Source organism: Triticum aestivum, chromosome 2A, assembly GCF_018294505.1.
Source record: "Triticum aestivum cultivar Chinese Spring chromosome 2A, IWGSC CS RefSeq v2.1, whole genome shotgun sequence".
NCBI classification, from domain to species: Eukaryota; Viridiplantae; Streptophyta; class Magnoliopsida; order Poales; family Poaceae; genus Triticum; species Triticum aestivum.
The window spans coordinates 617,469,370-617,492,947 of NC_057797.1; the positions used below are offsets into that span (position 1 = coordinate 617,469,370).

The 23,578-nt window shown below is 48.8% G+C and overlaps 2 protein-coding genes across 2 annotated transcripts; both read right to left on the reverse strand.

The window, feature by feature from the left end:
• Positions 1-408: 408 nt before the first annotated feature.
• Positions 409-2,104, reverse strand: LOC123189797 (salutaridine reductase). Its single transcript, XM_044602289.1, has 5 exons — positions 1,910-2,104; positions 1,595-1,838; positions 1,424-1,486; positions 992-1,186; positions 409-908 (listed from the first exon to the last, which is right to left on the reverse strand). The coding sequence occupies exons 1-5, from the start codon at positions 1,942-1,944 to the stop codon at positions 528-530; spliced, it is 918 nt and encodes a 305-aa protein (XP_044458224.1). The 5' UTR covers positions 1,945-2,104; the 3' UTR covers positions 409-527.
• A 2,008-nt stretch (positions 2,105-4,112) lies between these two features.
• On the reverse strand, positions 4,113-21,676 carry LOC123191783 (salutaridine reductase-like). The gene is made up of 5 exons (XM_044604390.1): positions 21,559-21,676; positions 21,226-21,466; positions 20,742-20,807; positions 14,915-15,109; positions 4,113-4,496 (listed from the first exon to the last, which is right to left on the reverse strand). Exons 1-5 carry the CDS (start codon positions 21,591-21,593, stop codon positions 4,113-4,115), a joined length of 921 nt encoding a protein of 306 aa, XP_044460325.1. The 5' UTR covers positions 21,594-21,676.
• Positions 21,677-23,578: the final 1,902 nt, after the last annotated feature.

Consider the following 23,578-nt stretch of genomic DNA (forward strand, 5'->3'; position numbering starts at 1 on the left):
GGAACATCGGTGAGGCGGAGCAGGGAGAAGCTGCGAGGTAGGGGAGGGGATACGTGCGAGCCGGAAGAGGCGGGGTGCGAGGAGGAAGAGGCAGTCGTGCAGCGGCGGCGGCTGCCATCGATCGGCGACGGCGGTAGAAGTACGTTGCGGCGCCGCCCTCTGCTCCCTGCACAAGCTATCTAGATGGGCTAATAGGGTAAAGTGGGGTTCCAGTGGGCTAGTCCATTCAATTTCTTTCTGGTCCAATAGGCTCCCACTAATGCGTTCACAGAAACTGCTGAAGCATACTTCTTTTTTACTTAATTTCTCTTAAATTATTATTTTTACGAGGATGAAAACGGTTTGAGACGCTCTCATGTTTTTTGGGTAGTCTTTTTTTTTGAGAGCGTCCTCTCGGTAGTCTGTTTCTTGTGAGATGACACATCTTATTCGCAATCTCAATCTAGCACGTAAGGTAACACATCCAGCCAATAACCCAGTGTGCAGCACACGAGCAGGGCAACACGCACGCACGTACCGCCGGTATCTCACACGAACGGCGCCTCCTCGCCCTGGGCGAAGTAGGCGCCGGTCGGCCCGCCGCCAGGCAGCAGCGTCACCTTGGCCAAGTTGCGTGCGCCCTCCTCCGGCGTCAGGACCCCGAACCCCATGCTCATGTCGGTCTTGACGAAGCCTGGGTGCGCGCAGTTGACGCGCAGCTCAGGGTGCCTCCTCGCCAGGATCCTCGTGTAGGCGTTCATGGCGGCCTTGGCCACCTTGTACGCCGAGAACTTCGTGGGCCACCCGTGCATCTCCAACGCGCCGGCCTCGAAGTCCTTGATGAACTTCTCCAGCAGCTCGTCCAGCCTCCCCTGTGTCAGGTTGTCGACGTCGTTGAGCTCCTGCCTCACCTCCTCGTTGCCGATATGCTGCAAAAATTGACAGGAATCCCTTACATGTTGTACTGGGTTAGCAATGAATGATCAGTGGGAAAAAAGAATAGCTTGCTTACCCTTAGCAGTCCATAATTGGAGGAGACGTTTACTATTCTTCCCTCGGACGAAGCTTGAAGCAGAGGCAGCAGGGCTTCGATAACATGCTTCGTGCCGTAGTAGTTGGTCTGCACGGTGTTCTTTGCGCTGTCGATGGTCTCCCGGGCATTCTTCAACATCCACTCAACTCTCTGGTGGAAATCCAGGCCAGCGAACTGTTGTATAATGTATAGGCAAATAAACTTGTTCAGGCTGGTGTGTCCGAACAATTTCGGAAAAAAGTCGCGCCGATTTTATACTTTAACGAATGAACCAATTAATCAAGTAAAATTGGTCGCTGCGCTTGACGCCTATCCTTGGTTCTTGGCTGGGTTCCTCCAGGAGTATATAGCAGTAACAAATTACAAAAACCCCAACAACAGAAAAGGACAAAAAAAGGTGGGTGATATCACCTTTTCCTCGTTGATATCGAACTCTTGGCCGCACTCAACCCCACAAACCGCGGCGTTATTCACCTGCAAATCATCCGAGTGCATCCATCCATTCATCCATCACCGGTGCTTCAAACCTTGGATGCAGCAGCAGTAGTAGTAATAAACTGAAAATGAAACGAAAAAACTTGCCAGAATGTCTAGCTTGCCAAAGCGGGCCTCGAGAAAACCAGCTAGCGTAGCGGCGCCCGAAGCGTCCGTGATCTCCAGACGATGGAAGACGACACCAGAGAGCCCCAGCGCTTTGAGCCTCTCCGCGGCCTCCCCGCCCCTCGTCTCATCCTGGGCCGTCAAGACGACGGTGATGCCGCCGCTGGCCAGCTGCCGGCACACCTCGAAGCCGATCCCCTTGTTCCCTCCGGTGACCACGGCGACCCTATAGCAACCGCAGTCGATAATATTGCTGCAAGTTCCATAGACGTTTGAGCTAAGCATGCATAGGCTAACCTCGTGTTTGGCTGGCTGGGGATGATTCCTTCCATGAGGTTGCACGCACGACGAGCTCCAACAAGTGCGATGACAGAGATCGATGGGCCGCTCCTCACGATCTAAGATGGTTATGGTTATGGTTATGGGAGGAAGGAGAGCAAGACACTTATAACGGCTCCGGCCGTATCTCGGTCGCCTTTGTGGTGCTCGTCGTCTTCGTCCGGCACAAACATCCAGCATGATTTAGCAGCCTCTCAAAAGATCAACTTTTGGCAAGTTCGAAACATTCACACATCAAAACGATGGTTAGCTATTATCAAAAAAGGCTTTTTCGCTCTGTTTTATATATGAAGTATCAATCAACAAGCACCCAGTACAAACACACACCACAACAGCGCAACACACTGCACATATTCAGGGGAAGATACATAGACGCTGAGCGTAGCAACATCACCCCTAGCACTATCACCACGCAGAGATGAAGCTACATATAACGAACCATACGCTTCAAGACGGCGCCTTCAGAAAGGAAACGACACCGGCGCGCCGCCACCGCCCGATCCAAGGATCATAGTTTCCCCCGAAGCCGCATGACGGGCAATGAGAGCTGCGACGACACCTTCAAGAAGGAAACGATCTTCGCCGTCGCCGGTTCGTCCGAAGACAGAACATGTTTTCACCTCGGCCAACACTCACCGCCATCGAACGCCACACCCCGGCAACCACGCCGCCCACACGGCCATGGTGACTGGGCAGCACCAAGGCACGGGCTCTGCCCACGAGCACCGCGCTACCACCACCAGGGCCACCGCCCCAGTATCCAAGACCTCGACACCACCTCATCCGAGATCTGTCGCACCCCAACGAAAGAGACAAGCGGAAAGGTCCCACCTTTCGCACCCCTGGGCTACCCCCAACGTTGAGACCCAATAGGTCGGCCAAAACTGGCATCCACCGACCCGTCCTGCTGCCCCGAGCACAAGGCGAGCTCGGTCCTGCAGCATCGAGAGGGGGACGAGGTCAGCCCTGCTGCACCATGCGCGAGACGAGCTCGGTCCTGCTGCATCGGCGCGGGACGAGCTCGGTCCTGCAGCACCGGGGCGTGACACGAGCGATGGACCGCAACTGGGAGAGGACCAGCCCATTGATGGGAGTAGCGCCGGGGCGACGAGGAGATGGGGTGAAGGTCGAGACGGCTCGACCGCAAACGAGCCAACGTCGGAGAAGCCGGCCGCTGCCGCAGACAGATCCTTCGAGCCACCGTGAAGCCGCCACGACACTAGCAGGCTACCACCGAGACCTTCCCACGCCGCCGCCCACGGTCGGAGCAGCGGCCACGCCCCGCCGCTGCCCTACCCGCGTCTTCCGTCGAGCTCCAAGCGCCGGAGCCGTCGGGCACGCACCACCGGAGCCACGCGCCGCCGGCCGGCCCCCAACGCTAGATCCTGCCGGATCCGGCAAGAGACCGGTCACGCGCCACCTCTCAAGATGGGAGCATCGCAGTCACCCCGCCGCGAGCAGAACGAAGGGAGCCGGAGCGCCGCCACCAGCAGGCCACCCCGTGAGACCGCCGCCGTGCCACTGGACCCCGCGGACGTCCAACGCCGCCACTCGAAGGGGTCGCCCCGTGCCGACGCCCACAAGCGGAGGGGGAAAAAGGGCCCCGCCGCCGCCGTGCCCATCAGGCTATGCCCGACGGAGCTCGCCGGCGACGGTTGTGGGAGGAGAAAGGACGTGGGGCGAGGGACGCGACGGCAGGAGATCCCCCCGGGCGTGCCACGGGAGGGGAGGGGAGGGGAAGAGAGGGGGAGGGGGGAACAGGGCGGGCCGGCGGCGGCAAGGGAGGGAACCCTAGTAGGGGTCGCGGGGGAGCGGGCAACCCGGAGTCCTCCATGCAAAACCTTACAGAAGAGCCGGACAATGATGGTTAGCTATTCGAAAATAAAACCGATGGTTAGCAAATTTTGTTAACAAACCAAGCATGTCCATCAGCCAGCAACACCCATACGTCATACGTGTGTGTTGTCGCATTGTTTGACCCTACACATACCCACAAGATCGATAGACCTCATCGACCAATATGGATGATACACACACGCATGTCCATTTGAGTGCACAGCACAGGTTAAACTGCACACTGTTTATTGACAACTACTGTTACACAAACGACGTTGATATTTTGAAAGTAAAACCGGACGAAACCATTACACGTACGAAACAATCACACAAACGACGCCACGCCATCCCTATCAAAATAAGCACCATTCGGGCCATCGTCGGGCAAGAGAGCGACCTTCACCAGGTTGCTAGCGCCCTCCTCGAGCGTCAACTCTCCCATGTGCATGGACATGTCGCTCTTGACAAAACCAGGCGTCAAACAGTTGATGCGCATCGCGGGGAACCTCTTGGCAAGGATCCTCGTGTATGCATTCAGGGCAGCTTTGGCGACTTTGTAGGCCGACGAGCCACCGGTCGGCCACCCATGTGCCTCTATCAAGTTGGCATTGAAGTCTTCCAGGAATAGATCCAGAAGCTCCTCTAGTCTCTTTTCAGTAAGGTTGTCAATGTCGTCGAATTCCTTCTTCAGTTCTTCGCTGTTGAAGTTCTGCTCAAGAAAACAATACTTATTAGCTAAAAAGAACTAGTTTCTGAACCTGTGCTTTCTGACAGGGAAAAAAAAGAACACATGGAGATGATGAAGGGTGAGGATTTGGAAGAAAAGAAAAATCCATATCCCACAATCCAAAGAATGTGAACCTATGTCGTATTATTTGGAATGAATACGAAGCTAAACTGAAATAAGATCCTGCTTATTGCATCTGACAAAAGAAGTTAAACTGAAATAAGATCATTTATGCGAACAGATATACCCTATCTCTTATTTAATAAGTACTCCGTAGGACTGTAATAATATTCTGGAAGACACAATGCAAGGCTGCACATATACTTTTTAAAAACTAAAAACTAAACAAAGTGGTAAACAAAGCTATAACAGAAACATACTGGCACAAATAATGTTAAATATATTTTCTGAAACTAGTAATTGGTTTTATCGATCTGTAGCGTGGTTAACAACTTACCCCACTGGTGGAAAAAGGGCCTTTGGTCGCGGTTCGCAACTGCCATTAGTCGCGGTTGCGCAACCGCGACCGAACGGGCGCGACTAAAGGCCCCACCCTTTAGTCGCGGTTGCTTAAGAACCGCGACTAAAGGCCCGTCCACGTGGGCGCCAGGTGGCCGTCGGGGCGGAGGACCTTTAGTCGCGGTTCTTCTGGCCAACCGCGACTAAAGGCCGCCGCAGGTTTAGGGTTTTAGCCCCCCCCCCCTTAAACCTGTTTTCTGTTTAATATGTATTGTTTTATTTTTTTTGTGCTTTATTTTAATTTTGAAGGAGTTTCACATATTCTACGGTACTACATACATGCATATGAATGTACAATTTCAAACAAATTTGAAATTAGAACCAAAAAGAATTCAAGAGGAATATACAATATATATTCAATATCATCGGATGACCATATACAATTTTGAACAAGTTTCCATACATAATTTAATGCATATAAAGTTCTACGTCCTCGTAATGGCGTTCTCCTTTAGGATGGAGGACTTCCCTCCTGAACCACCAGCTAGTTCCTCTTGAAGTGGTCGGAAGCGAGCTTCTGGACTAAGCATCATCCGGAGGTTATTCCTCTGAGCATTGGTATCACTCGGAACCCGCTCAGAGGTGTATCTCCGGATCATCTCACAGACATAGTATGCACATAGATTGGTCCCCGCTGGCTGAATATCCTCACCATTCTTAGCCTTTGCCCTTTTGAATTCTAGCTCTTTTTTGAATTCACCGACCTTTGTATCTACGAACCGTCTCCAAACCCTACGAGGCAAAGAAAATTAAATGAACAAGAGAGTTATTAGTTACTTGATATTAGGAAATGAACGAAATAGGCCGATCGATATAGAGCGCAAATGAATGAAAATAATTACTTCTGCAGCATTCTTCTCATGTCGACCCAAAGCTTTGGATCCTTATTCAGAGAGTCGTGGACGAGACATTCTGAGGTGTCAACTTTAATTACTAGCAGAATCCAGTGGAACCTGCGGACACGATACATGCACAGTATGTCATGCATAACTCATCGATTAGCCGGCCACATACCATGCATGGAGTAAACAAAAGAGAATGTGCTCAAGACAGAAACACTCACCCAAAATGGTAAGGAAATAGAATATCACTTTTGAGTTCCTGCTTTGTAAGAAACTGCCACAGGTCTGCCTCCATGTCGGCGGGGTGATGCTCCAACACATATCCATTAACGATGTGTGGGTCAATGAACCCAACATTATGGATGTTCCTTACTCTGCATTCCTTAATCTTCATTCTGCATGTATAATAGCGGACACAACAATATAGTTAGGACATATATATAGTGCAGGCAATATGAACGAGATGGGGTAAAAATAAATCACTTACAGAACGTAGCAACTGATGATAGATTTGTCGAGCTCGCGCAGATTGAAAAGCTGGAACAATTCACTCAGATGAATTTGTACATAGTAATGTTTGAAGTGATGCTCATATCTAACTTCCGCATAAATATATTCTTTGGCGTTTTTATTTTTTATGTAACCCTTGTACCATTTCAGCAGACCTTTCATTTGTGGAGGTAGATCCTGTTCCTGCGCAGGCTCGACGAGAGGCCCATTCTTCACATATGTAATTACTACCTCCTTCACTGGCGCCTCATCAAGGCCTAACAGTTCACGAAGAGTAATACCTAAGTTGGCCGCTTGTTCTCTGGCACTCGTTACAGTCAATCCATGTGCTGCCGCAGCTGCTATGATATCGGGGTCATCCGGACCGGCGGCTTTCACTATAAGCGGGGCAATCGATTGTTTACTTTGTTCCCCGAGCTGGGCAACTCGTTTCCCGCTTTTTTTACTTTCTAATTCCGTTTTCTCGGCCTCCTCCAAGGCTTTGTTCTCCTGGTTCTCCGCCCGCTCTTTCTTCTCCTTCAACATGAGTGCCTGCCTACGAAGTTCACGTGCATAGTCGTCAGGCAGATTCTTCGCGGCTTGGGACGGTGTGCTCAAAAATGACTTAGCCCACTTCTTTTGCTCATCAGAAAATACTGGCTTGGGCTCGGGCTCTCTTTTCTTCTTGCAGTCCGCCTTCCATTTCTCATGATCAGCAGCCGCGGCCGCGGCAGTTTCCTCGGCACTACGTTCCCAAGGCCTTGTGGGGAGAGGCTTCAATGATGGCTCTGGTACCTTTGTGGTCTTAGGTACATAAGGGTCCGGGTTAATAATCCAGGACTGCTTCTGCTTCTTTGCCGGAGGTGGATTGGGGGGCGGCGTCTGATCACCCGCCGGACGAGGACTGGGGGGCGGCGTCTGATCACCCGCCGGACGTTGTGGACTGGGGGGCGTCGGCTGACGTGACGGAGGTGTAGGTGAACCGCCACCACCGTAGGGGGGTGGACTTGTTGTCCTTGGCGCCTCGCCTGGAAACTTGATAAACTTCTTTTGCCATAGAATGAAATGGCGCTTGACATCTCCAAGTCTTTTCTCCCCTTCAGGTGTAGCAATGTCAATCTCCAGGTCCTCAAACCCTTGGACTATGTCCTCCACCGTGACACGAGCATAGCCATCTTGAATGGGGGTGTTGTGGTGGAGTGCTCCAGGTAAACATGGTAAAGCACTGCCGATGGCTACCTTCACGGACATGTTCCCGATAGGATAATACAGATGACATTCTTTCATCTCCTTTATATCGTCCACGGGGTAGCGAGGAGGCTCCGGTGCAGTAATTTCGACCACCAGAGGCTCCGGTGCAGTAATTTCGACCACCAGAGGCTCCGGTGCAGTAATTTCGATCGTCGGTGCATCTGCACCAGCCGGTGGGGCCTCCGTGGAAGCCACACTGCTTCTCCGCTGCTGGCTTCTGAGATCCGCTGGATGATCTTCATGCTGCGCCCGAGCTGCATCTCGTTCGGCTACTAGTACACTCACGGTTTTCTTCATCACATCCATTTCCGATGCCAACCACGCCACAACATCTGCTTCCCGATCCATCTTTCTCTTCTGGCTTCTGTAACCGTACGGGTCATCGTTCTGGGGGAACCCTATTTTCCACGGAATGTGCCCCATGCCTCGTACACGTCCTCCGTGTTCAGGATTCCCGAGGGCTTTTGTCAGCGCGTCGTTCTCTCTGTTGAACTTGATCTTCCCCTCTTGAGCATCCCTCATTGCGTCAATAAGGACTTGGGTGGGTTTAATTATTTTGCCCCGGTAAACACAGTCCCCTGTCTCCGGGTTCAGCGTTCCCCCATGCCCGTACCACCAGCTTTTGGCCCTTGGGTCCCATCCCTCCGTACCTGGACGGATTCCTCGCGCCCTCAGCTCGTTCTCCATCTTCTCCCACCTAGGCTCCCAAAGGCGATACCCTCCTGGCCCCATAATATGATTGTACTCCTTCTTAGCCGCATTTTCCTTATTTTTTTTCGATATTTGAATGAACTGCTCCGATTTCTTTTGCTTCACAAATTCTGGCTAATCATGTTTCAGTTTCTCATATTGTCCTTTGAAATCCGGAGTCTTGTTCTGCTTGACAAAGTCATGGGCTAGATTTTGCTTGAATTTCCGGAATGCGTCGGCCATCTTATGAAGAGCGAACTGTTTGACTAGCCTCCTCCTCTCCTTGTTTTCCTCAATCTTGTTACCCTCCTCATCGAATTTGTTGTATTCCGGAGGTAGAACGAAATGTTCCATAAGCTTTTTGAAGCAATCTTTTTTTGTTCTCTTATCGACGAAAGTGAAACCAGCAATTCGTGCCTTCTTTGGCTTATTCCACTCCTGGACGGTGATCGAGACGTTGTCTCTAACAATGGCTCCGCATTGGTTGACAAACTTGGTGGCGTTCTTGCGGGGCTCCAGCGGCCTGCCGGTTGCACTGTCGGCAACCTCGATGGTGCATGTTTCTCCTTGTTTCATCGTCTTGGTTGCGCCACGCTTTGACGACGTACTCGATTGTTTCGACGATCCGGCCGAGGGCTAAAATAAGAAAGAGAGTCGCGCGCGTTAGTCCACACATATTTATTCAAATCAGTTAGTTTGTATCACCAGAGGCTCAATGTATATATATATACCTCGGCGCCGGAGGTGGTTGCTACTTCCATTTGAAGATCGTCGTTTATCGACGTTTGTTCGGCATCATCTTGCTGACGGCGCCCTTCATCTTCACCGTCAAGGTTCAGATAAGAAGAGATATCATCTTCTTCTTGTCCGGTCGGCACATATAGAATATCACCGTTTATGATGCCGAACATATGTGCTTCACCGTCCGGATCATAGTTGTCCATAATCGGGTCAGCTCTATCGTCCGCCATTATGTCAGTCCTGAAAACATGTAGTAAAAACAAATTAATTAAGTGAAGAAGGGGGGCGGTGGCGGTGGCGGTGGCGAAAGGGCGGTGGCAAAAGGAGGGGGCGAGGAAGGGGTGGGAGAGGGTGTCGCGGTAGAGCGCGAGACGGGGCGGCAGACGACGGCGTCACGGAGAGGGAGGCGAGGACAACACACATTTATAACCCTCGCCGTCCCCTCTCGATCCCTAAAAAAACACCGCGCGCATCGCCGCCCCCCTCGCCGCCCCCTCTCCGTATATACGTTTTTTTTGTTAATTATCAAATTTTACGGTTTTTTTTGTTAATTATCAAGTTTTAAGTTATTTACCGTTTTTGTTAAACTAATTAACTAGTTAAAATTAAAAAGAACAAAAAAATTCTCTCTCTCTCTCTCTCTCCCTCCCTCTCTCTCTCTCTCTGCTCTCTCTCTCTCTCTCTCGATCATCGCTCTCTGTAGAGCAGTTGAGGGCGGCGAGGCCGGCGGCCCGAGGATGGATTGGGGGGCGGCATTGAGGGCGGCGAGGCCGGCCGGCGGCGTTGAGGGCAGCGAGGCCGGCCGACGGCGTTGAGGGCGGGCGAGAGGCGGCGCGGTGGGCGAGGGAGGCCGGCGGGCGGCGTACGAGGGCGAGAGGGGGCGGCGGGCGCCGTACGTGGGCGAGAGGGGACGGCGGGCGGCGTCGAGGGCGCGGGCGACGGCGGGCGGCGTCGAGGGCGAGGGCGACGGCGGGCGGCGTCGAGGGCGAGGACGGCAGGCCTTCAGCGCGGCAGAGAAGACGAGCAGAAATGGAGGCGACGGGTCAGGCCGTTGTATTTATAGCCCCCCCCCCTTTAGTCGCGGTTGGGGAGGCGACCCGCGACTATAGGGTAACCTTTAGTCGCGGTTGGGGAGGCGACCCGCGACTAAAGGGCTTTTTTGGCGGGTTTTTCGTTCCCGCGCGCAACGACCTTTAGTCGCGGTTGGGCAGGCCAACCGCGACTAAAGGTATTTTCCAAATACTTTTTCTTTTTCAAAATCTTAAAAATACAAATAATATATCAAAAAATTCAGAAAAAAATAACTAATTCAATTCAATATGTTAAAAACACAAATATTATATCAAAAAATTCAGAAAAAAATAACTAATTCAATTCAAAATTCTAAAAATACAAATAATATATCAAAAAATTAAGAAAAATAAAACTAATTCAATTCAATATGTTAAAAATACAAATAATATATCAAAAAATTCAGAAAAATAGAACTAATTCAATTCAATATGTTAAAAATACAAATAATATATCAAAAAATTAAGAAAAATAAAACTAATTCAATTCAAAATGTTAAAAATACAAATAATATATCAAAAAATTCAGAAAAATAAAACTAATTCAATTCAAAATTCTAAAAATACAAATAATATATCAAAAAATTCAGAAAAAGAAAACTAATTCAATTCAAAATTCTAAAAATACAAATAATATATCAAAAAATTAAAAAAATAAAACTAATTCAATTCAAAATAATATACCAGAGGCCGGTCGTCGGCTATGGTGGTACGGCCGGACTCTGCAGAGCGTCATGGACTACATCACTCCAAATTTCATGTATCATTCGAAAATGGACACCAAACACATCACGGGTAATATAATTCACATGATCCATTCAACAAAGTTTGGTACAATAAATTATTACACAACATTTCTTCCCTTGTGTCCCTGCTTGCTTACGATTGTGCCGTATCCATGGAGCATCCTCATCATTTAACTTAATGCTTGGGTCGGTGTTCACTTTGAAGGGCGGAATTTCAGCAAACATATTATAATCTTCTGACATGTCTGTCTTGTCCTCCACTCCCACGATGTTTCTTTTCCCTGAAAGAACAATGTGGCGCTTTGGATCATCGCATGATGTACTGATCGTTTTCTTATCTTTCCGTTTCCTCAGTTTGCTACTCATGTCCTTCACATAGAAAACCTGAGCGACATCTTTCGCTAGGACGAATGGTTCGTCAAGGTAACCAAGATTGTTGAAATCCACCATTGTCATTCCGTATTGCTGGTCCACCTTTACCCCACCTCCTGTTAGCTTGAACCATTTGCACCGGAACAAAGGGACCTTAAAGGAGGGTCCATAGTCAAGTTCCCATATCTCCTCTATGTAACCATAATATGTGACCTTTTGCCCATTCTCGGTTGCTGCATCAAAGCGGACACCACTGTTTTGGTTGGTGCTCTTTTTATCTTGGGCGATCGTGTAAAATGTATTCCCATTTATCTCGTACCCTTGGAAAGTCGTTATAGTCGAAGATGGTGTCTTGGCCAACATGTACAGCTGATCTACAACATCATTGTCATTCATTAAATGTTTTCTCAACCAACTGCCGAAAGTCTCCATGTGGGCCTTCCTAATCCAGGATTCAAGCTTCCCCGGGTTGTCCGAGCGTAAAATATTCTTGTGTTTCTCAAAGTACGGAGCCACCAAGCTGGAATTGGTCAGTATAGTGTGGTGTGCTTCAGTCAGAGAATGGCCGTCCATACATGTCGTTGATTTCCTTCCGATCGTGCCTTTTCCACTTAGTCTCCCCTCGTGCCGCGATCGAGGAAGACCAATCGGCTTAAGGTCAGGAACAAAGTCAACACAAAACTCAATTACCTCCTCATTTCCATAGCCCTTGGCGATGCTTCCTTCTGGCCTAGCACGGTTACGAACATATTTCTTTAATACTCCCATGAACCTCTCGAAGGGGAACATATTGTGTAGAAATACAAGACCGAGAATGAAAATCTCTTCGACTAGGTGAACCAAGAGGTGCGTCATAATATTGAAGAAGGATGGCGGGAACACCAACTCGAAACTGACAAGACATTGGATCACATCGTTCTGTAACCGTGGTAGATCTTCTGGATTGATTACCTTCTGAGAGATTGCATTGAGGAATGCACATAGCTTCACAATGGCTACTCGAACATTTTCCGGCAGGAGCCCCCTCAAAGCAATCGGAAGCAATTGCGTCATAATCACGTGGCAGTCGTGAGACTTCAGGTTTTGGAACTTTTTCTCCGCCATGTTTATTATTCCCTTTATATTGGACGAGAATCCAGACGGGACCTTCATACTGCTCAGGCATTCAAAAAAGATGACCTTCTCTTCTTTGGTCAGAGCGTAGCTGGCACGACCTTGAAACCATTCCGGATGCCGGTCATCAGGGTCTTTCAAACGTTGCTGGTCCTGCCGTGCTTCCTTTGTATCATTTGTCTTCCCATACACGCCCAAGAAGCTTAGGAGGTTCACGCAAATATTCTTCGTAACGTGCATCACGTCGATTGCAGAGCGGACTTCTAGGACTTTCCAATATTCTAGCTCCCAGAATATAGATTTCTTCTTCCACATGGCTGCGTGCCCGTCAGCTCCCTTCGGAACTGATTGTCCGCCAGGACCCTTTCCAAAGATGACTTTCAAATCCTTGACCATATCAAATACCTCAGCACCAGTGCGTTCCGCAGGCTTCGGCCGGTGATCTGCCTTGCCGTTGTAATGCTTGCCTTTCTTTCTTACTGGATGAATTTTCGGAAGAAATCGACGATGCCCAAGGTACACGTTCTTCTTACAATTTGGCAAATGTACACTTTCAGTCTCATGTAAGCAGTGCGTGCATGCATTGTATCCCTTATTTGACAGTCCCGAAAGGTTACTAAGAGCAGGCCAATCGTTGATGGTTACGAAAAGCAACGCTCGTAGGTTAAATTCCTCTTTTTTGTGCTCATCCCACACACGGACACCAGGTCTGCCCCACAGCTGTAAAAGTTCATCAACTAATGGCCTTAGGTACACATCGATGTCGTTGCCGGGTTGCTTCGGACCTTGGATGAGCACTGGCATCATAATGAACTTCCGCTTCATGCACAACCAAGGAGGAAGGTTGTAGATGCATAGAGTCACGGGCCAGGTGCTATGGCTGGAGCTCTGCTCGCCAAAAGGATTCATGCCATCTGTACTTAGACCAAATCTTATGTTCCTTGCGTCAGCTGCAAAATCTTTGAACTCTCTGTCGATCTTTCTCCATTGCGTTCCATCTGCGGTGTGTCTCAACTCCCCGTCCGACTTACGGTCCTCTTTGTGCCATCGCAACAACTTGGCATGCTCTTTGTTCCTGAACAGACGTTTCAACCGTGGTATTATAGGAGCATACCACATCACCTTGGCGGGAACCCTCTTCCTGGGTTTCCCGCCCTCAACATCGTCACCAGGGTCATCGCCTCTGATCTTATAACGCAATGCAGTGCATACCGGGCATTCATTCAAATTCTCGTATTCACCGCGGTAGAGGATGCAGTCGTTGATGCATGCATGTATCTTCAGAACCTCTAAACCTAGAGGGCAGACAACCTTCTTTGCTTCGTACGTACTGGCGGGCAACTCGTTATTCTTTGGAAACATATTCTTCAACATTTTCAGCAAGTTTTCAAATGCCGAGTCAGCTACACCTGCCTGTGCCTTCCATTTCAGCAAATCCAGTGTGCAGCCCAGCTTTTTCAGACCATCATCGCATCCAGGGTACAACGACTTTCTGTGATCCTCTAACATGCGATCCAAATTCTCCCTCTCCTTTTCAGTTTCGCAGCGTCTCCGTGCATCAGCAATGGTCCGACCAAGATCATCAACGGTCTCATCACGTGCCTCTTCTTCACCTTCACCTTCACCTTCCCCTTCACCTTCCCCTTCACCTGCCCCTTCACCTTCCCCTTCACCTTCAGCATCCTCCATGAAAGTATCACCGAAATGAGCAAGATAGCTTTCATCGATGAAATCATCCCCTTCTTCATCTTCTTCCATTATAACCCCTCTTTCTCCATGCTTGGTCCAACAATTATAGCTTGGCATGAAACCGTGCCGAAGCAGGTGCAGGTGAACTTCTCTTGAGGAAGAGTAACCCTTCTGATTCTTACAGTCAACACATGGACAGATAACAAAACCCTTCTGCTTGTTCGCATTAGCCACTACGAGGAAATCTTTCAAACCCGTAGTGAACTCGCGGGAGAGTCGGTTACCGTACATCCATTGCCGATTCATCTGCATTATTATAATATAAAATATATAATTAACCATCATGCATTTGTTAAAGTAACTAGCTATAAACAATAGAAATTAAACAATGAACAACACACATGCATATTTTATCAATGACACACATGCATGAAAGGTTCAAGTTGCTAACCGCGATCGAGGAGGAACCTCAAGTGTGGCTCCAACACTTCATATCATGTTTGTTTCACGCTGTTGGGCATTTCATCAAACACCTTGTGTGCATAAGAGGAACCAAAAGCAAACCTACACCCCCTTGTGAAGAGAAGTGGCACCAAATGGCTAAGTGAGTGCGCTGAACGGGTATATATAGGGGAGGAGCTTTAGTCGCGGTTGGCCAGGCCAACCGCGACTAAAGGCCTGTGGGCACCTTTAGTCGCGGTTGGCCTGGCCAACCGCGGCTAAAGCCCCTCACGTGCACCAGCTGGCCACCGAGCGCCCTGGCCCAAGCCTTTGGTCGCGGTTCGTCTGCCGAACCGCGACTAAAGACTTCATTAGTCGCGGTTCCTACAGTTTCGCGACTAATGGGGCTGGACGGAAGCCTCTTTTTCTACTAGTGCCCTTAGCAGTGAAAAGCCTGATGAGACATTGACAATTCTCCCAGAGGAGGACAACTGAAGAAGAGGCAGTAGTGCCTCCGTGACAAGCTTTGCCCCATAGTAGTTTGTTCTCATGCATTCTTTTGCTTCCTCATATGTCTCCTTAGAATTTTCTTTCATCCATTGAACTCTTTGATCTACATCCATGCTTTCAACCTATCCATGCATAAATGGGTTAATTATTACACAACATCTTATTAGAAATGCAGAAGCATAGATGCTAGGCTGGTTGGGTCAGGAAGGAGTATTCATCTTAAAAATCTAATTAAAGTATATGAAGTGAAGCACCAATTAAACTATAAGTTATTTTTGTTAACTAAGTGAGTTGAGGCCGACCCGCTTCAAATTTTCTCTTTTTTTTGAAAAAGGAGGATGTACCCCCGGCCTCTGCATCTAGACGATGCTGTTAGGTTGATCTCCTCCCGATCGAGCCCAACGGCTCGACGGGCCCTTGACCCGCGCCCTGATCGGGGGCGCCCAACCAAACCATGGTTGGTGGGTCCCTGTCGCCGCGCTATATAAAGGGGTGGGAGAGTCGGCCGCACGCAACACGAGATTCACCGTGCGTTTAGAACCCCATCTACATCCCTACCATCTAGGGTTAGCGCGATACGACGGGAAGCTCCACCGCCGCCGCCATCTCTCTGTCATTGCCGTCGTGGCCATCTCACCACGATGGCCTCAGGCTCGAGTTCATCAACCCAAAGTGAAGGTAGGTTTACCGGATGATCTAGCCTACCCCGATCCAGAGAATCTATCAATGGTATCAGAGCCATGCTAGGCTATGATTTTCGGTTCAAAGAATAAACAGAGAAAGAAAAAAGATCCCTCCCCAAAGAACCCTAATTGACAGGGCAAAGAACGAATCCTCAACGGAAAAAGTAGCGCCGCCGCAAAGGCCACGCCGTTCCTCTCGATCCGGACGGGCATCGGCAACCCGAGCCGTTCGGAAGAAGAACACACCCTGCAAAGGGCAAAGGGCACCGCAGCCACGCCGTTCGACGGCGGCGCGCTTCCGCTATGGGAAACGCGTCACCGGTGAAGGGGAGGCAACGACGCCACGGATCGTCGCCGAACAAATAGGGGATTAGGGAACGGCTCCGTCGCGCCTCAGTCGCCTCTCACTGCCACTAGATTCGGTGGATGGGGAGAATATGGAGCGGGGAAAGGAAGAAACTCGCGCGCGGCTCGCGCGGCGCGGTGGCTTCACGCCATCGCCGGCGGCCGGCGGAGCCCCGACGCTGCTGGGCTCGTAAGGGAGCAAAGGAGGGCGCAAGCGCGACCCTCTCTCTCCCTCTGCCACAGGAAAGGAAGGGAGGAGCAGCGCGGTGGCTTTTCGCCACCGTCGCCGGGGACCGGCGCCGTCGCGATGGTCGGGCGACAGGACGGGATCGAGCGGCGCGCGCAAGGGGGGAAATGGTGCTAGGGTTACGGGAGGGGGGTGGCTGCAGCTTGTTTACTCGCGCGATCTGCGCGGGCGGCCGTCAGATTTGATCCGACGGCAACCAGCGAGCGGTGCCCTCTTCCCCCCCCCCCCCAGCGGGCCGATGGGCCATAGTACAAGCAGGCCGCCAGGCACGTGCCCGCGGTCGCTGGTCCGTTTATGGCCCAAAGAGGCACGCATGGTGCGCAGTAGGAAGGCCATGGGCCGGGCTGTAAAAAATGAATTTTCTCCGTTATTTTTCTACACAGCAAGTTTTGATGAAATTTGTCCATATTTTGGGCAGATTTACAATAGTTTTTCTATGCAATTTTTTCCAACAAAATTTTTTTGTTTAGATAATAGAAAAGTTAATTGAAATTTTTTCTGAAAATGAAAATAGAAAATTTTCAGAAAAAGAAATGTTCATGAATTTTACAAAGAAAATAATAAAGTTCATGAATTTTTTATTTGGTCAAAGAAAAGTTTTTGTAAAGAATAAAAAGTTCATGAATTTTTTATTCATGTTTTTCTGCTGCAAATAAAAAAAGTGCTATTTTAAAAGTGAATAGAACTAAAGTAAAAGATTAAATTGTTACTTCTCTAATTCATTTTCGAACCAACCGGTTAAAATTGATAAGAGTGTAAAAGAGTACATAATTGTTTTTGAATGAAATATTGTAAAGTTTCCGCTGCAAAGTAAAAGTTTTATCCTCCAATTAAATTGGAACCAACGGGAAAATTTAATTGGAAGAAATGTTCTTAGCAATGTTTTTTTCCCTGTGGATGAAATAAGATGCAGATAGTTTCCGCGATGACAAAAAAAATATTTGTTTTAAAGTTAAAGTATGGTATTGTTATTTTCTGACCAACGTTGATGATAACAGTGATATAATTCTATGAGTCTTATGTTCAAAGTTTAAATCTCTGATAAATTTTGTATCAAAGTGCTCAATTTTCAGAGAACGATTAAGGATCAAGAAATGCTCTTGAACTGACAAATGTATATTTCTTGTTCCCGCTGCAATAAAGTTGATGATGATGATATTTCTTAGCAAAGTTGTTTAATAGAAATACTATCATCACATTGTTTATGAGTTATATGCATTATTTTCATTTCCGCCCAACGGTGATATGGAATTAATGTAGAAGGATAATGTTTATTCTAATTCTGCCACAACGGTGATTTTGAATATAAAAGAAAGTTTCAAAAGTTTAATGCGGATTTCTTTTAACCAGACCAACGTAGGGTTATTTTTATGCCCATTATTGTTGATTATTGGCTATGTTTTCTCAGACTAAAAGTTTTTCCACACTTCCATTCGTGAAAGCAAATGGCTGGCTACTTGTGACCCGAAAGATGTCATAATATGAGGGAGTATGTTCTTTCTAAAGAATGGCATCAAAAGAAAAGAGATAGATCATTGAGAGTCTTGGTTGATGAATGTCTTTCATGTACTCTCCATGAAAAGATTTTTCAGTTAACATGATTTGATATAAAACAAGCAACATGCGTGTTTAATTTGACCAACGTCGGATTAAGTATGTGTGTCAAAGAGCATTCGGATTTATTTCTAAATTTGATGATTGAATAAGCAGTCAAAAGAGCCAATTCTGGCATTTATGTTCCCTTATAGGGAATTACCTACATGGCGGGAAAAGATGATTACGATAAACCTGCATGGCGGGAAAAGTCTGGGAAAATACCTGCGTAACGGGGTAAAGCTGACATAATATTATGTCAAAAAATCCCGTATGGCGGGAGAAATTCTGGCAAGAGAAAGATATGATAACTCATGTGCTTTTAATGTATCCCACTCTGGGAGAGAAGAAAGGAGTATCTGAAAGGCGCAACCATACACTTATGGACATGGTGCGCAGCATAATGAGTTATTCCAACTTGCCATTGGGATTATGGATAGAGGCGCTTTCACATTCTCAATAGAGTACCAAGCAAGTCGGTGCCCAAAACACCGTACGAGCTATGGACAGGAAAGGTGCCCTCCCTACAACACTTCAGGGTGTGGGGGTGCCCTGCGGAGGTCAAAATGTTTAATCCAAACATTGCAAAGTTAGATTCCAAAATAATAAGTTGCCACTTCACTGGCTATCCAGACAGATCAAAAGGTTTTTGTTTCTACTGCCCAGACAAATATACAAAGTTTGTAGAAACGAGACATGCAGTCTTCTTTGAGGACGAAATGATGAGGGGGAGCTTGGTAGCTCGGAAAATTGATTTTGAGGAGAAGAGGGTGCATGCACCTAATCCGATGATTCAGGAGCCATTTTTCTCACTACCAGTTGCAACTCCACCCATGACAACTATGGGGGTAGACCCAGAACCTGTCTGTCAGGAGCCGACTAAACCCGTTGTTGAGCATGAAAGGGAGGTGCAATAGCAAATTTTAGAAGAAGTGCCAGAAGTTGAGGCACAGAATGTGCCAGAAACTGAGGCCCTTAGAAGGTCTACAAGACCAAGAAAGTCAGCTATTTCTACTGACTTTAAAGTTTATAACAGAGAATATAGTGATACATCAATAATTATTAATTATTCACAAAGACCATACAAGGTGATACATCAATAAGCCTGAAGCCACCAACTTGGCAACGCTGTTGCTACTCCTATCCCCTTGATGAAGGTGTGCCGAATGTCCGGGCCTAATACCAAACAGACATCACACCAAAACCTAACATCTAAAGTCGGGTGTCCCATCCAAGCCACTACCTGAAATGGGTCCCACACCGGTCTGGCACACTCCCAGTGAGCACCGCACGCTGCAAGGGCCATCACCTTCATCTTCCATCGGTCCATCCTCAGAGCAGAACTGATGCACCCACCTTGCCAGGCCTCTCTGCCATCAACGCCAACATGACGGCAGACAGCTTCCTCCTCCTGCGCAAGTCCATCTCCGCGCATCAGACGCCGAGTCTCCACAGCGCCACGCCGCCGAGATCCGCCACCATCAATGTGTAAGATGAAGCACCGCTCCACCAAAGACGCCGTCCTCCGGTCCCTCGAACCCGTGTACACCTGCAAGAATGACACCCCAAGGGGGAAAACGACACCAGAGAGCCGCCGTCATCCGATCTACTGATCTAGGGTTTCCCCTAGAGGTAGCAGAGAGTGCCTTTGAACTTGTCCACGGCGATGCCTTTAGGAAGGGAACGATGCAGACATCGCCGCCATCGTCGGCCTTGGCAATAGCCAATAGCAGGTTTTCACCCAGATCTGTTCGAAGACCTCCATTTCTCGTGCACAGGCCGCCGCCATCCCTGCCGGGATCTGGATGAACCAGGCCACCGCTGCTAGATCTCAGCAAGGAGAAGTCCCCCCATCGAAATCGGCCGGCCGAGCAGGGGAGGCCGAAACCGTGTCCGCCGGACCAGATCCGCGATGGATCCGTGCCCGCGCAGCCGCCACGGCCTGGCCGCCCGCTCGCGCCACTGTCTGGCCGCCGCGCCGCCCGACGCGCCCTCGCCGCATCAGCACCATGACTCCGTCGCGCCGCCGCATCTCGCGCTACAGCCGCACTCCGAGAGGAGAAGAAGGGCCCCGCCGCCGCATACGCGCACCGGCTTCGCCCGGCGGCGCCTTCTGGCGGCGGCGAGGGGAGGGGATGGTGTAGGAGGCGGCGCGGGGTGGATACTAGGGTTCCCCCGCCGCCGCCCACGAGAGCGACGCGAGGGGCGTGAGGGACGCAAGGGACATAGAGTGAGGGACGTGAGCTTTAAAGTTTCTCTATTCATTAATAACTTAATCTTGGAGCAGAACAGACGTTATAAGAATTAAATTAATAAATGGAAAGCATCGGGTATTAATTCATGATGAATTCTGCTTGCACGCCCAAACTTAGAATAAAATATTCATTGCTCCTGTATGTAATATGGACATCATTGAAATGATATATTTTTAAGGAAAATTGTATATTTAACACATGAGAGATTCACTAAACAAAAATAGTGACAACAATGCAGAATTTTAGGATTGCCAACTTCGACTAATGATTTCTACAATCTAATATTCTAGTTTTATCTTGTATTGCAACATCAGTGTGATGTGATTTCTCAAACTAAACTATGCTAGTTACAAAAGAATGATGCTGCGGTTGATGAATGATTTCTGGAATCCAAGCTTCTATGTTCACCCTTTACCAAACATCAGTAAGATATGTTTTCTCATACTAAACTACGCTCTAGGAGTTACAAGAGACAGTGATGTTTATGTCTGCCACAGTTGATAGATGCCAACAAACAACTACAAACGACTTATTATTGTTTTGACTTAACCTGATTCTGAAACAGGTATATATTACTGCTGACAAACTGCAATTCGATACAGAAAACATCAAAATATTTTGCTTTAATTACCTGTTCCTGAACTTGTGCAAACAGAACTGGATCTCGATCAACACCTGAAATGCCTGCATTGTTAATCTACAAGTAACAAAAATCACATGATCATGGTGATGAATTAGAAAAATCCGAGAAAAATCACTTCTACATAAACACCAATGAGAAGTCAATAATCTGAACAGCGTAGTGTACCCGTATCAACCACAAGCCAAGATTAACTAGTACAAGCCTGGTAAAAGAAATCTACAGCACCTATACTACTTGTTAACAGAACTCTTAAATTCATTTTAAAATTATTCAATGCAACAATGTGCTGAGTAACAATTTCTGCACCTTCAGATGCAATTTTACTAAGTTAACCTTACACCTAAGAGTCCGAGAAAAGAAAAGTGCACTTCTACGAATCTATGATTCTACCTGACGAGCTCTCAGTGGAACAGCACGAATGTCCACTTGCGCGAGGCCCTAAATTCAAAGCGCAAAGCGGAGTTACACATACCAGGATATCGAGCTTCCCGAACTGATCCCTGACGAAATCCGCCAGCCGGGCGACGCTGTCAGGGTCGGTGACATCCAGCTGATGGAAGACGACGTCAGCACCGGAGCGCCTGACGCCTTCGACCGCCTCCAGCCCCCTCGCCTCGTTCCTCGCCGTCAGCAGGACCTTGAACCCCTTGGACGCGAGCTGCCTGCACGTCTCCAGCCCGATCCCTTTGTTCCCTCCGCTGACCAGGGCGATCCTAAATTACGCACATAGCAGCAGCGCGCGCAGAAATTCAAGTAAATTCGCTGAGCGGGGTACGGAAAGGGGAGGTAGATGCAGCGATCGAACCTCTTGCTCGACGGATTCGAGGTGGCTGCCTCCATCTTGATCTTTCCCCTCCGACGCGTTGCGGCGTGTCGAGGACTGTGTGAGCTATGGAGTCTGCAGCCTTGGAGTTTCTGATGGTCGTTAGCTGCACCTTCTTCGTACTGCAAAACACATAAGTTGTTTATAAGCTTACCTTCAGCCGGCCGATCGCGCGGGCGCCTCCGCCATCAGATCGTCTCTTGATCAGATGGACAAGAGCACCCCCGTGTCAATGTTTTCTGCAACTTAGTCTTTGTTTCGAAAAAAAGAGTTTTGCAACTGCCTGGCTTTTTGCAACGACGGTGACTCATGCGGCTTGAGGGGCGATGGGGGCGAGGAATCTCGCCGAATCCCAGAAGGATGATGCGCGGGTAGGAGGCAGAGACGTCCGGGAGCCGCGGGGGCAGAGACTCATGCGGCTAGGAGCGCGACGACGGCGAGGATTCCAGTTGGATCTTGTCGGATCCGACGAGGAGGTGGGGACCTCCGGGAGCGGCTGGAGCTCGGCGTGGTCCAGCGGGGTTGACAACAAGCTTCACAACAAGGACCCGCGACGGCAGCGGCGAACGGCGCTCCTATGGCGAGAGATACAAAGTGATCGAGAAAATAGAAGGCAGAGGATGGTGGCGAGGTGACTTTGGTCGGAGGTCTGTGCTCGTTGGCGGCAGCGCTAAGGCGGGGATGGGCGGCGTCGATCCTCCCTCGCCTCATTGGTGCAAGATAATTGTATTCACCTCATTGGTGCCCATATATAACACGTACCGAGGTAGTTCCTTCCATGACGAGAATCTTAATTTTTTTTGCAGCGAATTCAGAAACTTTATTAATGAACGATCATAGTGTTACAGTCCGCCCTAGACATGAAACCAGAAACTCAGGGCTTACATCAAGCCAACTCTCGGTGCCATCGAGTGAGCAAGCTAAACAAGCACACTGATGCGCCAGTACATTAGCATCCCTACTGACATGAGTAACAAAAAGAGAAGCAAAACTAGCACCAATTTCTTCTAATTCATCCAAGATAGGCGCTGCAACAGATCTAGTGTTTCTGCGCAATTTTCATAGGTCGACTAACTCCAAGCAATCAGTCTCCATAATCACATGTGAGAAGCCACGAAGCTGAACAAAGATCATCCCGTCACGAAGAGCTAGGAGTTTTGTGATGAAGGGGTCGGTGATGCCGTGTAGGGGTTTTCTCCAGGCTCCGAGGAACGCAATGTGCGAAAAGGCAACACCTCCCGCTCCGCCCTTCATATCCTCCACATTCAGCGCTCCATCAGTGTTGATTGTAACCCAACCTGCTTCTGGTGGTCGCCACCTCTGACCAACTGTCAATCTCCGTTGCGAGGAAGGTAATTCCAAGATCGCCAAGGTCTCATGGACCCACTTCAGAGCTTGAACATGGTCGTAGCCGTCGCGCTCATGAGTCCAACAATTGCGTGATGACCAAATGCTATGCATAATCGTAATTATCTTGCATCTTTCCTCATCTGTGAACATGTGGTCAAGCAAGATATCACGTGCCCAAGTATCCCGATGCAGCCGTGGGAGATATAGCTGAAATCTGTCCCGGGATGCAATCCAAAACTTCTTTGCATGTGTGCAATGTATCATCGCATGTAGCATGTCTTCCTCCATCGCCTTGCAGATGTCACACAAGCCAAGCTGCTTGATGTGTCGATGTCGCAAGGTTACAGAATCAGGGAGTATCCCTCGGAGTACTCTCCACCAAAAAACTCGGACCTTGGGGACGACTTTAGGTCTCCACAAGGCAGTCCACAACTGTGTATTAGCTGATGATGTTTCTGTAGTCGCCCCTTCCTCTAAAGAGCCAAGCTTGTCGCGATTCACAAGAGAACGATACACTGATTTTATGCCCGACTTCTCCAAAGCCCAAGCCAAAGTGTCTTCACCACCCGAAGAGATCAAAGGTATATTTAAAATTGCCACCGCATCCGGGTGCAAGAAATTCTGGCGGACAATCTGTTCATTCCAATTCCCA

Bases quoted from the DNA above. Each gene is read 5' to 3' on its own strand.
- LOC123191783 (XM_044604390.1), bottom strand. From the start codon at position 21,593: ATGGAGGCAGCCACCTCGAATCCGTCGAGCAAGAG. The intron at 21,467-21,558 runs GTTCGATCGCTG...TGCGTAATTTAG, and splicing joins TCGAATCCGTCGAGCAAGAG to GATCGCCCTGGTCAGCGGAG. The intron at 20,808-21,225 runs GTATGTGTAACT...TGTTACTTGTAG, and splicing joins TCGGGAAGCTCGATATCCTG to ATTAACAATGCAGGCATTTC.
- LOC123189797 (XM_044602289.1), bottom strand. From the start codon at position 1,944: ATGGAAGGAATCATCCCCAGCCAGCCAAACACGAG. The intron at 1,187-1,423 runs GTGATATCACCC...ATTATACAACAG, and splicing joins TCGATATCAACGAGGAAAAG to TTCGCTGGCCTGGATTTCCA. The intron at 909-991 runs GTAAGCAAGCTA...CAATTTTTGCAG, and splicing joins CCAATTATGGACTGCTAAGG to CATATCGGCAACGAGGAGGT.